This window comes from Theropithecus gelada, chromosome 18, assembly GCF_003255815.1.
Source record: "Theropithecus gelada isolate Dixy chromosome 18, Tgel_1.0, whole genome shotgun sequence".
Taxonomy (NCBI): domain Eukaryota; kingdom Metazoa; phylum Chordata; class Mammalia; order Primates; family Cercopithecidae; genus Theropithecus; species Theropithecus gelada.
The window spans coordinates 10,410,703-10,424,007 of NC_037686.1; the positions used below are offsets into that span (position 1 = coordinate 10,410,703).

General features: G+C 48.3%; 1 protein-coding gene across 1 annotated transcript in view; it reads right to left on the reverse strand.

Moving 5' to 3' along the window:
• EMILIN2 (elastin microfibril interfacer 2) overlaps nucleotides 1–11,727 on the reverse strand; it is a 62,787-nt gene extending 51,060 nt beyond the window's left edge. The window contains exons 1-2 of the mRNA XM_025365059.1: nucleotides 11,398–11,727; nucleotides 10,789–10,911 (exon numbers count right to left, since the gene is read on the reverse strand). Of these exons, the coding sequence (XP_025220844.1) occupies nucleotides 10,789–10,911; nucleotides 11,398–11,531 (257 nt within the window). The 5' untranslated portion in view covers nucleotides 11,532–11,727. The remainder of the gene's footprint in view (nucleotides 1–10,788; nucleotides 10,912–11,397) is intronic.
• Between the last annotated feature and the right edge of the window lie 1,578 nt (nucleotides 11,728–13,305).

Genomic DNA, 13,305 nt, shown 5'->3' on the forward strand with positions numbered 1-13,305 from the left:
AGGAGAGGAGAGGAGAGGAGAGGAGAGGAGAGGAGAGGAGAGGAGAGGAGAGGAAGGAAAGAAAGGAAGGAAAGAAAGGAAGGAAAGAAAGAAAGGAAAGAAAGAAAGGAAAGAAAGAAAGAAAAGAAAGGAAAGAAAGGAAAAGAAAGAAAGAAAGAAGATAAAAAAGAAACTATATATGATGGAATACTACTCAGCTATAAAAAGGGATGAATTAATGGTATCCGCAGCAACCTGGATGGAGTTGGAGACTATTATTCTAAGTGAAGTAACTCAGGAATGGAAAACCAAACATTATGTTCTCACTCATAAGTGGGAGCCAAACTATGAGGATGCAAAGGCATAAGAATGACACAATGGACTTTGGGGACTCAGGGGAAAAGGGTGGGAAGGGGCTGAGAAATAAAAAACTACAAACTGGGTTCAGTGTATACTGCTCAAGTGATGGGTGCACCAAAATCTCACAAATCACCCCTAAAGAACTTACTCAAATAACCAAATACCAGTCATTCCCCCAAAAACCTATGGAACTAAAAAAACATAAACAAACAAAAAAGAAAATACAACAAAAGGCGCTTCCTAATTGGGATTACTCATTTTCCGGTAACGATTCTGACAAGGAGTGTCTAGAAAGTGCTTTGCTCTTTGGTTCCAGACACCAGACACAGCGACATTTCTGCTTTCCCCCTGCACCGGCTGTGAGAAGGAGATCTGTGCCTTGCCTTGCCAGTTATTTTCAGCAACAATGCAACAGAATGACTCGCAAATCTCGAGAGTGGCCAGGAGGTGATGAAACTTGTTGTGATGGGAAAGGGCTCATTGCCCATCGTGGCGGAGTGGGGGCCCTGACCTTGCTTCCTGGCACCAACAGGCTGCTGCTCCTGCTGAAAGCTGCCCAAGATCTCCAAGGTCGGAGACGCCTGACATAAACCAGGCCTGAGCACCGTCAGCACAGCAGGCCGGACTCAAGGTTCTGGAATGTGTGAAATATTAAGAAAGGCTTGACTATGCCTCCCTGCTCCAGTCCTTCATTCAGAGGCTAAACGCAAGCCAGAGTCGCTTTAACGGAGAAAGGTTCTCCCAAGAAGGGCTGGATTGCGAAACTCGTCCCACGCCCTAAGTTCTGTCGCAATCGCCCCCTCGGCTTTCCTCCTCCGTTTCAAGATATGTGGAAAAGCTTCAGTTAGCAGAAAAACAAGTAGCATTGTCACCACTATGGTTTAGAAAACATTTTTAGGTCTTTACCTCATTATCCTCTCACAACATCCCTGTCGAGCAGATGTAGGGAAACCACTTCAAGTAAGAGGGAAACATCTTGTGCCTTGTCTTATGGACTGAAAGTAAATCTCTGTAAAACATAACCTAAGGAAGGCCGCGCATTAGGTAGAACCTGTGCAATCACAAAGGTGCACAGAGATAGGAAAAGTTGGGGAAAAGCTGCAAAGTCTCAGCAAATTCTTCCATCAAAATGATCGACTTAAAAAGCTTCACCTACACTGTTTTTCTTTAACCAAACTTCTTTTAATCAAACACATAATAAAATACATTGTCCTGAAAGGCTGACACTGCAGAGAGTAATTCTTAGGCATATTCCCTCATCTTCTAATATTTTCTTAGGTGGAACAAAAAAAAGGGCAGCTGAGTCCTTCTGGGTCCTGCTAAGTGACACACCCAGAAACGTTTGCTTTTACAGCACTTTCGAACCAGGAATCTGGCTCATTTGAACGCTCTCTACTTTGTTTCAGCACCCATCACCATTTTAAAACAGGAAGGAAAGAAGAAAACTTATTGGCATGTTTAGTTTTAGTCATTTCATTATTTTTTCCTTCAGTGTGAACTGCTGTCATGTTGGAAAATGAGGGGCTCCTCCCTCGGTTCTCCCAGGAAAATGGTTCTTTGTAAGAAGTCATGCTCAGCTGTACCATGTTATCAAGTGGTTTGTTGTTATTTTTAAGCCCAGAAAACTACTTCATCAAGGATGGAAGCAGTTAACGCTGAGCAGTAAGAAAGTCATGCAGCCAACAATAAATCAGAACTTTTGTGTGGCGGACTAGAAGGAATCTCACCACTGGTATAGTTTATCCGTTTTCGATTTTTAAAAACAGGATATAAAGTTCTGTGTAACTGTTGGATGCGGCACCTGCTTCATTATGTACACGCAGCACACGTTAGTAACATCTTAATATTAGGCACATGAGGAAGGATTTTTTTCTAAAAGAATTCAAGGAACACATCAGTGGCTGTGGGATAGATCACCTGGGGATTAGCACTAGTTTACCACCACTCACAGCAACATCCAACATCTAGCTAACCTTTCTTTACGGGCCTACTCCAGGCACACAGACACCTGCAGAATCAGTAAGAAATCCTCACGGGTCACTGCAGCACTGACTTTGACCATAACCACTTATGTGCACTCCCGCAAAGAGACTGCACTGCTGACTCAGCTTCCAATGTCATCACTAAGAATTTCACTCAGTTTTTTTACATTCAAATTTTACTTTATTTTTTAGAGATGGGGTCTCACTATGTTGTCCAGGCTGGATTCAAACTCCTGGACTCAAGTGATCCTCCTGCCTCAGCCTCCCGGGTAGCTGGAATTACAGGAACACACCACGGTGCCCGGCTGAGCTTCACTTAATCTTTTAAAGTTCATCTTAGGCAAGTCAGCATCATTATTATCTTAATTCACCAAATTTAACGATTTCAATTGTGAGCACTTTAGCCTTTCTCCAATGTGTCAGTAAGCATTAACTTCAAACCCAAAGTTTTTCAGAGATAAAAACTTTGTGAGGCAACAACATTCCAAACCGACAACGAAAACAGTGAGTGTTCACCAGACGTGCCTGCTAGGTGTGCCTTACATTAGTGTGACAGCGCAAGTTTTAAAAGTTCTGTCAGCTGTGCTCCAGCCCTTGGGCCTCCTCCCCACAGCCCTGTCATGTAGACGTGAGGAAAGTGTGCCTCAGAAGGGCTAAGTGACTTGCCTGTGGTCACACAGCTTGGTGGTGGGAGTCGTCAAGCTTCAGGCCAACTCTTCTATCCCCTCTTCCAGAGCACGCCAGCCACCCGCCCAACCTGGAAGCGACAGCCCGGAAGCTCCCACCTGTTTGCGTTCTTTACAGCCTGCCCCCACCTGCCTCCCCTTTTCTGGCTACCTCAGGGTTTTTAACTCCAATACCACGTGCCAATGTGGGTGGAACAGATGAACAGAGGAAGACCAATTACAGGGCTTAATTAAAACAAGCTGTAACAAAAAGCAAGTTGTTTTTTTGTAAGGTCATTACCTCTCTTTGAATGCTATTCTCTGTTCTGTGGGACAAAGGTAGAAAGTGTAGCCCCTAAGCATGAAGTTCTTTTTCCACCACCCCAGTCTCAGCCCTACCTAGTCTCCTGGCTGAACTTGTGATAAGAATAAAATAATGGTGCGGAAATGTTCTGGAAAAGCCAAAGGGCCCTGCAAGCAGAGCATCTCCTCCACCGGGAACCTAGGAAGGAGACGGGAACAAGAGAAATAAGAAACTTGAAAGGAAGGTCTGGAGATTTTAGGGGAGCAGCCTCAAGGGGCCAATAAGGAATGGAAACCCAAAGAAAGAAACTCAAAATAGCAACAGCCTGCGGCTCTCCAGGATTGGAGCCTGGGATTCCAGCCCTCCCATGCAGGAGTCTGACATGAGCTCAGTCCTCCTCAGCTGACTCCAAGTTACCTTCGATGCCAAGGAACAAGCCTCCCAACAGCCAATTGATGGCGAAACTTTTGTTTAAAAGCTGAAGGGAAAAAAATTTCCCCAAAGCTATACACAAAAGGTACTTTTTGAACTGAAAGTTATTCTGTTCCTGGAGATGTAGATAACAGAAAATGGACTCTAGAAGATGTAAGCCCTCATTTTCTTCCCCCAGACCCCCGCAGCTTTACATGTTCTATTCTGGGGTTTGGTTTGGTTTTGTTTTGTTTTGTTTTTGGATTCTGTCACCCAAGCTGGAGTGCAGTAGTGCAATCATGGCTCACTGCAGCCTTCAACTCCCAGGCTCAAGCAATCCTCCCACCTCAGCCTCTCCAGTAGCGGGGACTACAGGCATGTACCACCATACCCAGCTAGTTTATTCTATTTTATGTAGAGACAAGGTCTCACTATGTTAATCAGGCCGGTCTTGAACTCCTGGGCTCAAGCGATCCTCTTGCTTCAGCCTCCCGAAGGGCTGGAATTACAGGCATGAGCCACCACGCCCAGTCAAATGTTGTGTGTGTGTGTGTTTTTAAGCCACATTTCCTGGCTGAGGTTATTCCCTAATAGACAAATTTTCTTCCAACTGAACAACCACCTGCTCCCCTCGGAACCTGAGGAGGATTAGAGGTGTTCTGAACTCAACAGAACTCAACACCTGCTGCAAATTCCTGGCGGGCATTGTCTCAGCAGCACAGGCTCTGTGTTGGCCCCACCCAGATCCCTCCCCTGACTGATGAGATCCTTTTAGAAAAAGAGCTAACAGGAAAAATTCCACCAAGATACAACACAGGCCACGAGGGGGTGAGGAGGAGGTGGCCAGATGCTGATAAGCCCGTCAGTGTGTGGTGTCAGAAAGAGAAAACTCTGGGCCCTACAGAAACTCAGCCCTGAGTTTGGAGGCAAAGTGAACTCAGAGGGAAGAGTCCTGCCTCACCTCTGGGGTCCTTGGATGTCTTCACCAACAACGCAGCCTATCTGTGGGCCGGACGCCTCCCAGTGCCTCCAATACGAAAACCATCAGGCTGAGCAGGAGACGGTAGGACAATTGGGACGCATGAAAGAAAACAACGCCAGTCCAATAAAGAGAAGAAAGACCGTGCTGTTTTCTACCAGCCGTACATCCAAACACGACCAATGGGTATTGGAGGCTGTAAGACATGCCAGGCCCTTCCCTCCTGCCTTCCCACCCCGCCAGGGAGGCTGGCAATGCAGCACCCGCTGCGTTGGGCATCACACATGCACCCTCAGCGTGCTCAGCCCGGCTGTGGGTTGAGACCTCCCGGGGCTGCTGGGTGTGGAGTGGGAGGAGTGTGAGGTTTGAAAATAACAGGCCTGGATTTGGAGGCAGGTTCTGCTGCTTCCTAACTACTTGCCCTCCTGTAAAACGGGGGTAATGACCCCAGAGGGTTGCTGTAAGAATGGAGAACAATGAATGTGGCGGGGCTCATCACATTCTCATGATGCTCCTTAAGGAAATATTCCCACCGCGGTCAGTCTCAATCCCACGGATGTCAACCTGCCCAGTGCCTCATACAAAGAATTCCAACTCATCCGATTCCATGTCTCCACATACCTGTCCCTAAAACCAGCCCATGACCAAGGCAGAACCTCTCCACCTTTACAGCCACTCCGGAGAGCCCAGATTCAGAGGCTGCATCCACCACACTGACGGGCGATCGCTGGGAATATCCTAAGGGCTGGGGGTGGCAGAGTCTACCAGACTGTTCAAGCTGCCAAGAGTTTTTAGAATTGGAAAAATTCCCCAATACAATGAAATTTTTAAGAGATTTGGCTTTATGAATGTAGAAGTAGAAAGTAAAACAATTATCTCAGGAGTGGAAAACCAGCCTTAGACCCACCTTGGGAATTAGGACTGAATGGTCAATGCCCAGCCTGCAGGCGTGTGCTATTTAGAGTCCACAGGCCCTTCTGCATCCTCTCCTTATCTCCCAGGGGATGGTGACCCTTTCCTCCTCCTCCTCCTGAGATCCTACTGAGCCACCCTTAGGAATTTATGGAGGGAAGACAAATCATGTTTTGTTGAAGCAATCCTGTGCCCGGAGGATCCAGAGCCCTCCTCACGTCTAGTACCTGTGCACTAGAGAGAGACACAGAGAGAGAAGACATCCCAATCTTAAATTCCTAAGTGATGGTGAATCTTTATAGGTGTTAAGCATGATTATTGCAGGCCTGGTGCAATAGCTCACGCCTATAATCCTAGCACTTTAGGAGGCCGAGGCAGGCGGATCACTTGAAGTCAGGAGTTGGAGACCAGCCTGGCCAATATGGTGAAACCCCGTCTCTACTAAAAATACAAAAATTAGCTGGGGGTGGTGGTACAGACCTGTAATCCCAGCTACTCAGAAGGCTGAGGCAGGAGAATCACTTGAACCCGGCAGGCGGAGGTTGCAGTGAACTGAGATGGTGCCACTGCACTCCAGCCTGGGCAGCAGAGCGAGACTCCATCTCAAAAAAGAAAAAACGAATTATTATTGCACAATTACTTACATATAAGACTAGTATCACAACCATTAGGGCTTGGGATTTAAATTCTTCTTCTGGAAGCCTGCTTTTTAACACCATTCCCCTGTGACAAGTTTCAAGCTGGCAGCTGAGCTCGGGAACATACGTGTGGAAGTCCTGAAGTGGTCAAGCTCACTGGTCCATGCAGTATATCCGATAACTCTCGCCTCTCTAATAACGGCTTTAAACAGTCCAATATGCCAGTGTTTCATTAAAATAAGCCACCAAACTGTATAGTGTGAAAAATGACAGTTCATGCATCATAGGAAAATGACCCACAGTAACGAGAGGGTTAAAGGCACGTGCATGCACGCGCACACACACGTGAATGCACATGGAAATGCTTTCTCAACACTTTTATATGAGAATTACCTTTTATGAAAGAAGGTGTAAATACTCTTAGTAGTTGAGTACTGTGCAACCTACCAAAAGCACACACTCAGACAAACAAACGGGCACATTCCCATTGCTACAGAGACAGAGGGCAGTCTGCAGAGCCCTGGATTAGCAGGCGGCTCAGTGGCTACCCTCACACGATCACAGGCAACTTAGGGAATGGCTCATCTCAGTTTTCTCCTTGGTGAAATGGAGATAATACCATTCAACCTGAAGGGCTGTTGCAGAAACTAAATAAACTAATATATGGAATGGAAAGCCCTACCACGGGGCCTGGCACATAGAAGGTACTTTATAGTATCAGAAAAGTCATTACTTAAAATGCCCACTTATCATTTAAAAAAAAAAAAAAAACCCTTTTATTCCTGGTTTCACGTAACAATATTCAAATTCACAATCTGGAATCTAAGGCTTTTCATACATATAAATGGGGCACTGTCTCATCCTTCTAACAAGGCACCTGCGGCCTGCAGTCAGTCTCTACAGCTAAGGAGGCTGGTAGGGCCCAACCACATGGCCAGGCACAGAAGCCCTCCTCCTGTTATTTGAATGAGTACCTCCATCACACCCCATTTCCCAGCGGTTTCACCCTCAGTCTTGGAGCACTCTCTCTATGGCTACTTTACTTCTGTCCCCAGATAGGCAGAGCGCTCTCTCTCTCTCTGTCTCTCTCTCTCTCTGTTTTAGACAGGGTCTCACTCTATCACCCAGGCTGGAGCGCAGTGACATGATCACAGCTCACTGCAGCCTCGAACTCCTGGCCTTAAGCAATCTTTCTATCTCAGCCTCCCAAGTGGCTGGGACTACAGGTGTTCACCACTGTGCCCTGCTATTTTTTAAAAAAATTTTTTATAGTGATGGGGTCACACTATGTTGCCTAGGCTAATCTCAAACTCTTGGGCTCAAGTGATCCTCCCGCCTCAGCCTCCCAAAATGTTGGGATTACAGGCATGAGCCACCCTGCCTGGCCCAGAGTTCTCTCTAAGTAATTATCTCCTTTTTTCCCATCAGAGCCTTTTTCCCATCATATCGTTTTCTGCATAACTAAGTTTCTTCATGACTCACTCCCTCAATCTCACACAAATTACAATGCCTGCACCCCACTGACCTGAATAGTCTCTTTCCGCAGAAACAATTGCTTCCTGCTCACTAACCCATGGCTTTTCTGGAGCCCGAAGCCTCCAGGACTTCTCCTGAGTCTCTAAGATGAGGTTTCCTCTACCAATATCTTTGCTTCACTCTCTCTCCTTGCCTGGCTCTTCCTCTTCCTTCCCCTCCACTGTTCCTAAGAACTTAGCTCTGCTCAACCATGTCAAGGCCTCAATGACGCCAACCTGTCTGTCACTCTCAACTGCAGAATTGCGTTTCTATCTCCAGTATCTCAGCCAACCTCCAGCCCTGTACTTCCAACACTGCTCACAAATTCTCCCTCAGTCACTCTAGGGTGAGTTTCTGAAGAACCTTCTTTTCCAGCCTGGGCAACATAGTGAGACCTCATCCCTAAAAAAATAAAAATAAAAAACTAGCAGGATGCAGTGACTTGTGCTTGTAATCCCAGCTACTCAGGAGGCTGAGCTGGGAGGATCGCTTGAGCCTGAGAGTTAGAGGTTGCAGTGAACTATGATGGTGCCACCGCACCCCAGCCTGGGTGACACGGTGAGACCCTGTCTCTAAAAAACAATAATAATAAAAAACTCAACTTTCCTTCCACAGGTCCCAGGTGACTCAGGCTTCTGGATTCCTCAGAAAAAAATTGAGCAATTCCATGTGAAACAGCCATTCCTCCTTGTTAAGTATAAAAAGAAAGCTCCTTTCTTTGTCTTCATTCATCCACCAATTCTCCAAACTTAGGGGCCAGACACGGTGGCTCACGCTTATAATCCTAGTACTTTAGCAGGCTGAGGCGGGCCAATTGCCTGAGCTCAAGTTCGAGACCAGCCTGGCCAACATGTTGAAACCCTGTCTCTACTAAAAATACAAAAAAAAAAAAAAAATAGCTGGACATGGTGGCACGCACCTGTAGTCCCAGCTACTCGGGAGGCTGAGGAATGAGAATTGCTTGAACACAGGAGGCAGAGGTTGCAGTGAGCCAAGATCACGCCACTGCATCCCAGCCTGGGTGACATGGTAAGACTCTGTCTCAAAACAAAACAAACAAACAAAAAAGAAACCTTAGGAAGCATTCCTCAGTTGAAAAATAAGGTAAACCATTCAGTCCCATCCCTAAAGATACTGAAAAAGGTTAAGACTGAATTTACTGCTGAAACTAAGGTCAAGATTTTCAAGTTCATCAACTCAGTCTGTCTTTGTTTCTTAAACTTCACATTTACAGTACAGTACTTAAAATGTAAAAATGCACTTGAATTGTTTACATGGTTATTACTGAAGAAAAACACCCAGGTCACTTATTTTGGCTTCGTTTAATAAAACAACAGAAACATCTGTCACTTTTTGTAACAATTCTGTTGTCCTACTCACTGGGTGGCAAAAATGCACTCCCACTGCCTTGCATTAACCTGCTAATCTGGAGGCGATTCACTCCCCACTGACAACCAAGTTTCACTGAGTTTTGGTCAAATAGAACAATTAAATCATCCTTTGGTTTTCCAAGCAGCTAGAATAATTTGAGAAAACAAAAAACAAGCCATCTTTTAAACAAAAATGCATTACCTCCCGAAATGAAAAATTCATTTATCTCCAAATTGTCACCAGTAAGTTTTACGGTTATAGCAAGCCACAACATGCAGTTCTTGTATAAGATGAATAAAATATTCCTGACTAATAACTCAATTCTAATTTTAAACAAATGCATTCAAACGGAGTTGAATACTTAATTTGTATCACTCCCACAAGGTATAAAAACCTTGCTTGGTTCTGATGTCACTGACTGCTGGCCATAGACGATGAGGTCTCAATCTTCCTAAGAGATTAAGGTCCGATGATAGTACCTTCTCTCTCTGACAATGTATCCAACTCAAAGAGACAGCCTAGCTGGGCATTCAATTTCAGCATTTTCCAGTGTACATTAGGAAGTGGGGACCTCGTCTAAGTTTCTGTTTTGCTTTGTTTTTGCCAAGCAGGAATTAGCTGAACCCTGTTGGCAGCTCCTCCAGCAGCCCACGTGGGGTAGACCCAGCGACCACTTCCCACAGGACTTCAGGCTCACGTACTGTTTTCTGGAATAAGGTTTCCTGCAGTACAAGTTCCAGTCTGTCCCTTGGTTTGGCCAAAGACAGATCCGCCTACTGACTATTCTCTGCTATAATGACAACTGTACTCTAAGACAAACAACTTATTCTTAGTGGGAAACAATTAATTTCAGCCATCCCATGTGCTCCTCAACAGCCATTTATTCACATTGGCCCATCTTCCGATATCAGACTGACACAAAACCCCAAAGACTTGCCCGATGACAATGGAATGAGTGTCATGTATTTAACGGCATTTGTACTTTATTGCATTGCTTCCTGCTTGTTTGTTTAAGATGGTGAAATCTTTATAAGCAAAGAGATGATTAATTCTTCCCCGTCTTTAACGGCCATTCTCTTCCACAATCTCTAGCGAATCTCCGAATCTAAGTTGCGGGGAGGTATGTTGGGGAACCACACTTTTAAGCAGTGTTCCTGCGGTTTTAGCTCAGACATCTTACAAGATTGGAAGATTCCGTTTTATGGGGACATATGGACAGAACTCACTTGTTTTAGAGCACTACTTAGCCAAACCTCTCAGCGAATCCTACATTGAAAAGTCTTTAGCAGTATACATTTTGGAATCTTCTGTGTGCCCCAGAACACACAATATGGATCTAATTAGATTCAGCTGCCTTATGTTAGAAACAAACATTGAAAGGAAAAAAAACAGAAGTGGAAGTGGGAGCTGTGTTCATCCTCTCGTATGCCCCCGCGACCCCACACTCCCAAGGCGTGCGCATCCTACCCGCTCACTCGGGCAGCACACGCTCCCTAAACACCCCAGCGTGGCCCGTGCCCCGCGCAGCGCTCTGAGCGCTTTTCCGCTGCTGGGTTTTCACCGGATCTGGAAGAGATTTACGGGAGGACTGGAGCCCAGCGCGGCAACCCCACCCCACCCCCACCGCCCCGGCCCGGGCGCGCCCCGCCCGCTCCCCGGCTCCAGGACTTACACCAGCGCGGACGGACAGGGCATCTGGTTCCAGGCACAGTTGTACTGAGCCTGAATAAAACTCTCACTTCCCTCCAGCACAGAGCAGCTCACATTCTTGTTCACGATGTAGGCGCACCAGTTCCTGGGGTGCAGGAGAGAGAGGGAGAAGGGCACGGTGTAAACCTGGAGAACAATGAGGCCAGGGGAGAGGGGACGGCAGCCCCAGACCGAGCGAGGGTCGGGGGGAGGGCCGTCGCCCTCTGCGGAGGCGGGAGCTTCACAGAGCAGACGCCGGAGGGTGCCCGGGTGCGCCTCTGGAGAGCGCGCGCCTGGACCCGACCAAGACGGGAAAGAAAAGCACTCACGGTCCCAGGGGCTCCTGGAATTCCTGGGAGTCGTTTTCGGACCACCCGGGTCTGCGGGACACTCTGCGCCCACGCCCCCGGAGTCAGCTCTGCCTGAGGCGCCGGCGGCGCAGCGCGCGGTCACCCAGAGAAGGAGCCGCCCGGGGAAATCCAAGGGAGACCCCCGGCTGCCGCTTGTCGTCTTTGGCAGGGCAGCTCCAGGGCTCGACTAGGGGCCGGGGAGGGGTAGGCGGTTTGGGGCCAGCAGAGGGGCGCGCACTTACTTGTTCCTAGCGCTGGGCCGCGCGGGATACCCGGGCTGCGGGCCGGCATGGCACAGCCCCGCGCAGCCCAGGGCCAGCAGCACCAGCGCCCAGCGCCAGGGCGCGCGGGGCCAGGGCTGTGTCGGCTGCCACATCCTGCGCGCAGCGGGCGCTTCCCGCCTGCCCGGGTCCGGAGCGCGGCGGATCGGGGCACCGGCCACAAGGCTGCTGGCGGCCAGGGCGCCGCCCGCGAAGGCAGAAGGCTCGGGCGCTTCGCGGCGCTCCAACCCGCGCTCTGCGGCCGCCCCCTCCGGCTTCTCGTTCCTACTTCTCCTTTTGCAGCCCCGTGCGCCCTGCGCTTCTCCTCGGTCCCTCAATGACGCACAGGTCCCCCCGGGTGCCGCCCTCTTTATTTCACTTCCCTCTCCGAAACGTGACTCTCCCTCCACCACGTCTCCCTGTCTCCAGTCCCTTCGCTTCTCGGCAGGGGGCTTGGGGTGGAAGAACTAAAGGGTTTGGGATAAGGGTCTATGTTACAGAATTTCCAATTACTCATTCCTTTGGTCTCTTCCCAGATGCCGAGCAACTCCGCCTCCCACCTTCCAACAGGCGCGCTCCCGGCCCCTCGGGACGCGGCCGCCGTCGGCGAGTCTGGCTGTCCTCGCGTGGTGCCTGGGTGCCAGCCTCCCGGGGCGAATGAGGGACACGTTTATCAGTCCCGCGGGGAGAGGAGTGGGGGCTCGACTCGGATTTCCTCCTCGGGCAAGACACGGCCATTCCCCCACCACCTCCATGGACTTACAGAGTCCAGGGGGAAATGAACGCTGGTTCTCTTCTTTCTTTACCCGTCTCTGCCTTAGGAATCATCTATAGTTTCCGAGTCCACGTGGGGGGCGGCAGGACAGGACAAGTCACAGCCCCACCAATTCCCAGTGGCTGCTGCAGCTCGGCGTCCAGCTCTACAGTTCTTGAAAGGTGATCTCACAGCCTCTGCTGCTGAGGTCCTACTGTGAACTTTCTTTTTCTATTGAAACTAAGGCATTTACTGACCTTTGCTTCTCAACAGTTCAGGCACCGTTAGACATCTGTCTTAAACTTTCTTGTATGTTTTCTGCCTATTCTTGAGTTACACCAATCTCCACCAATTTCTTTTTGGGATGAAGTACTGGAATGTTAAATCACACTCAAGTGCTGTATTCTAAGGGGTGTTGGAAAGAGCTATGTATTTGAGATGACCTGCTGCATCTAATTAATGTACAGGGTCGTGAGTGACATGATTACTAGACTCCACAGATAAACTGTGGCCTCTGTGAGCTAACCAGACGCTGTTGGCCATGACTTGTTAAGTGAATAAAGCTTTGCTGCGGGCCAGGCGGGGTGGCTCACGCCTGTAATCCCAGCACTTTGGGAGGCCAAGGCGGGTGGATCACCTGAGGTCAGGAGTTCCAGACCAGCCTAACCAACATGGTGAAACCCCGTCTCTACTAAAAATACAAAAAAAAAAAAAAAAAAAAAATTAGCCGGGCATGGTGGCACATGCCTGTAATCCCAGCTACTTGGGAGACTGAGGCAGGAGAATCGCTTCAACCAGGGAGATGGAGGTTGCAGTGAGCCGAGATCTCACCACTGCACTCCAGCCTGGGCAAAAAGAGTGAAAATCCGTCTCAAAAAATAAAAACTAAAAACGTTTCCTGTGTTCCTGCTCTACTAAATGAAGCCATTGGTCTATTTTGTTTCTAATATTCTTTGATGGTGTTGTTGGACCTTTTGATTTGCAGATGAAAGAAAGAGAAGTCCCTAAGCAGAAACTACAAGGGCCAAGCAGAAGATTATACCATGTAAGGACATCATCTGTCCCTGGACTCTAAACGGAAGATCATGCAAATAGTGGACTGAAGTCATCCCAGCCTTCACAAGAGCCACCGTCGG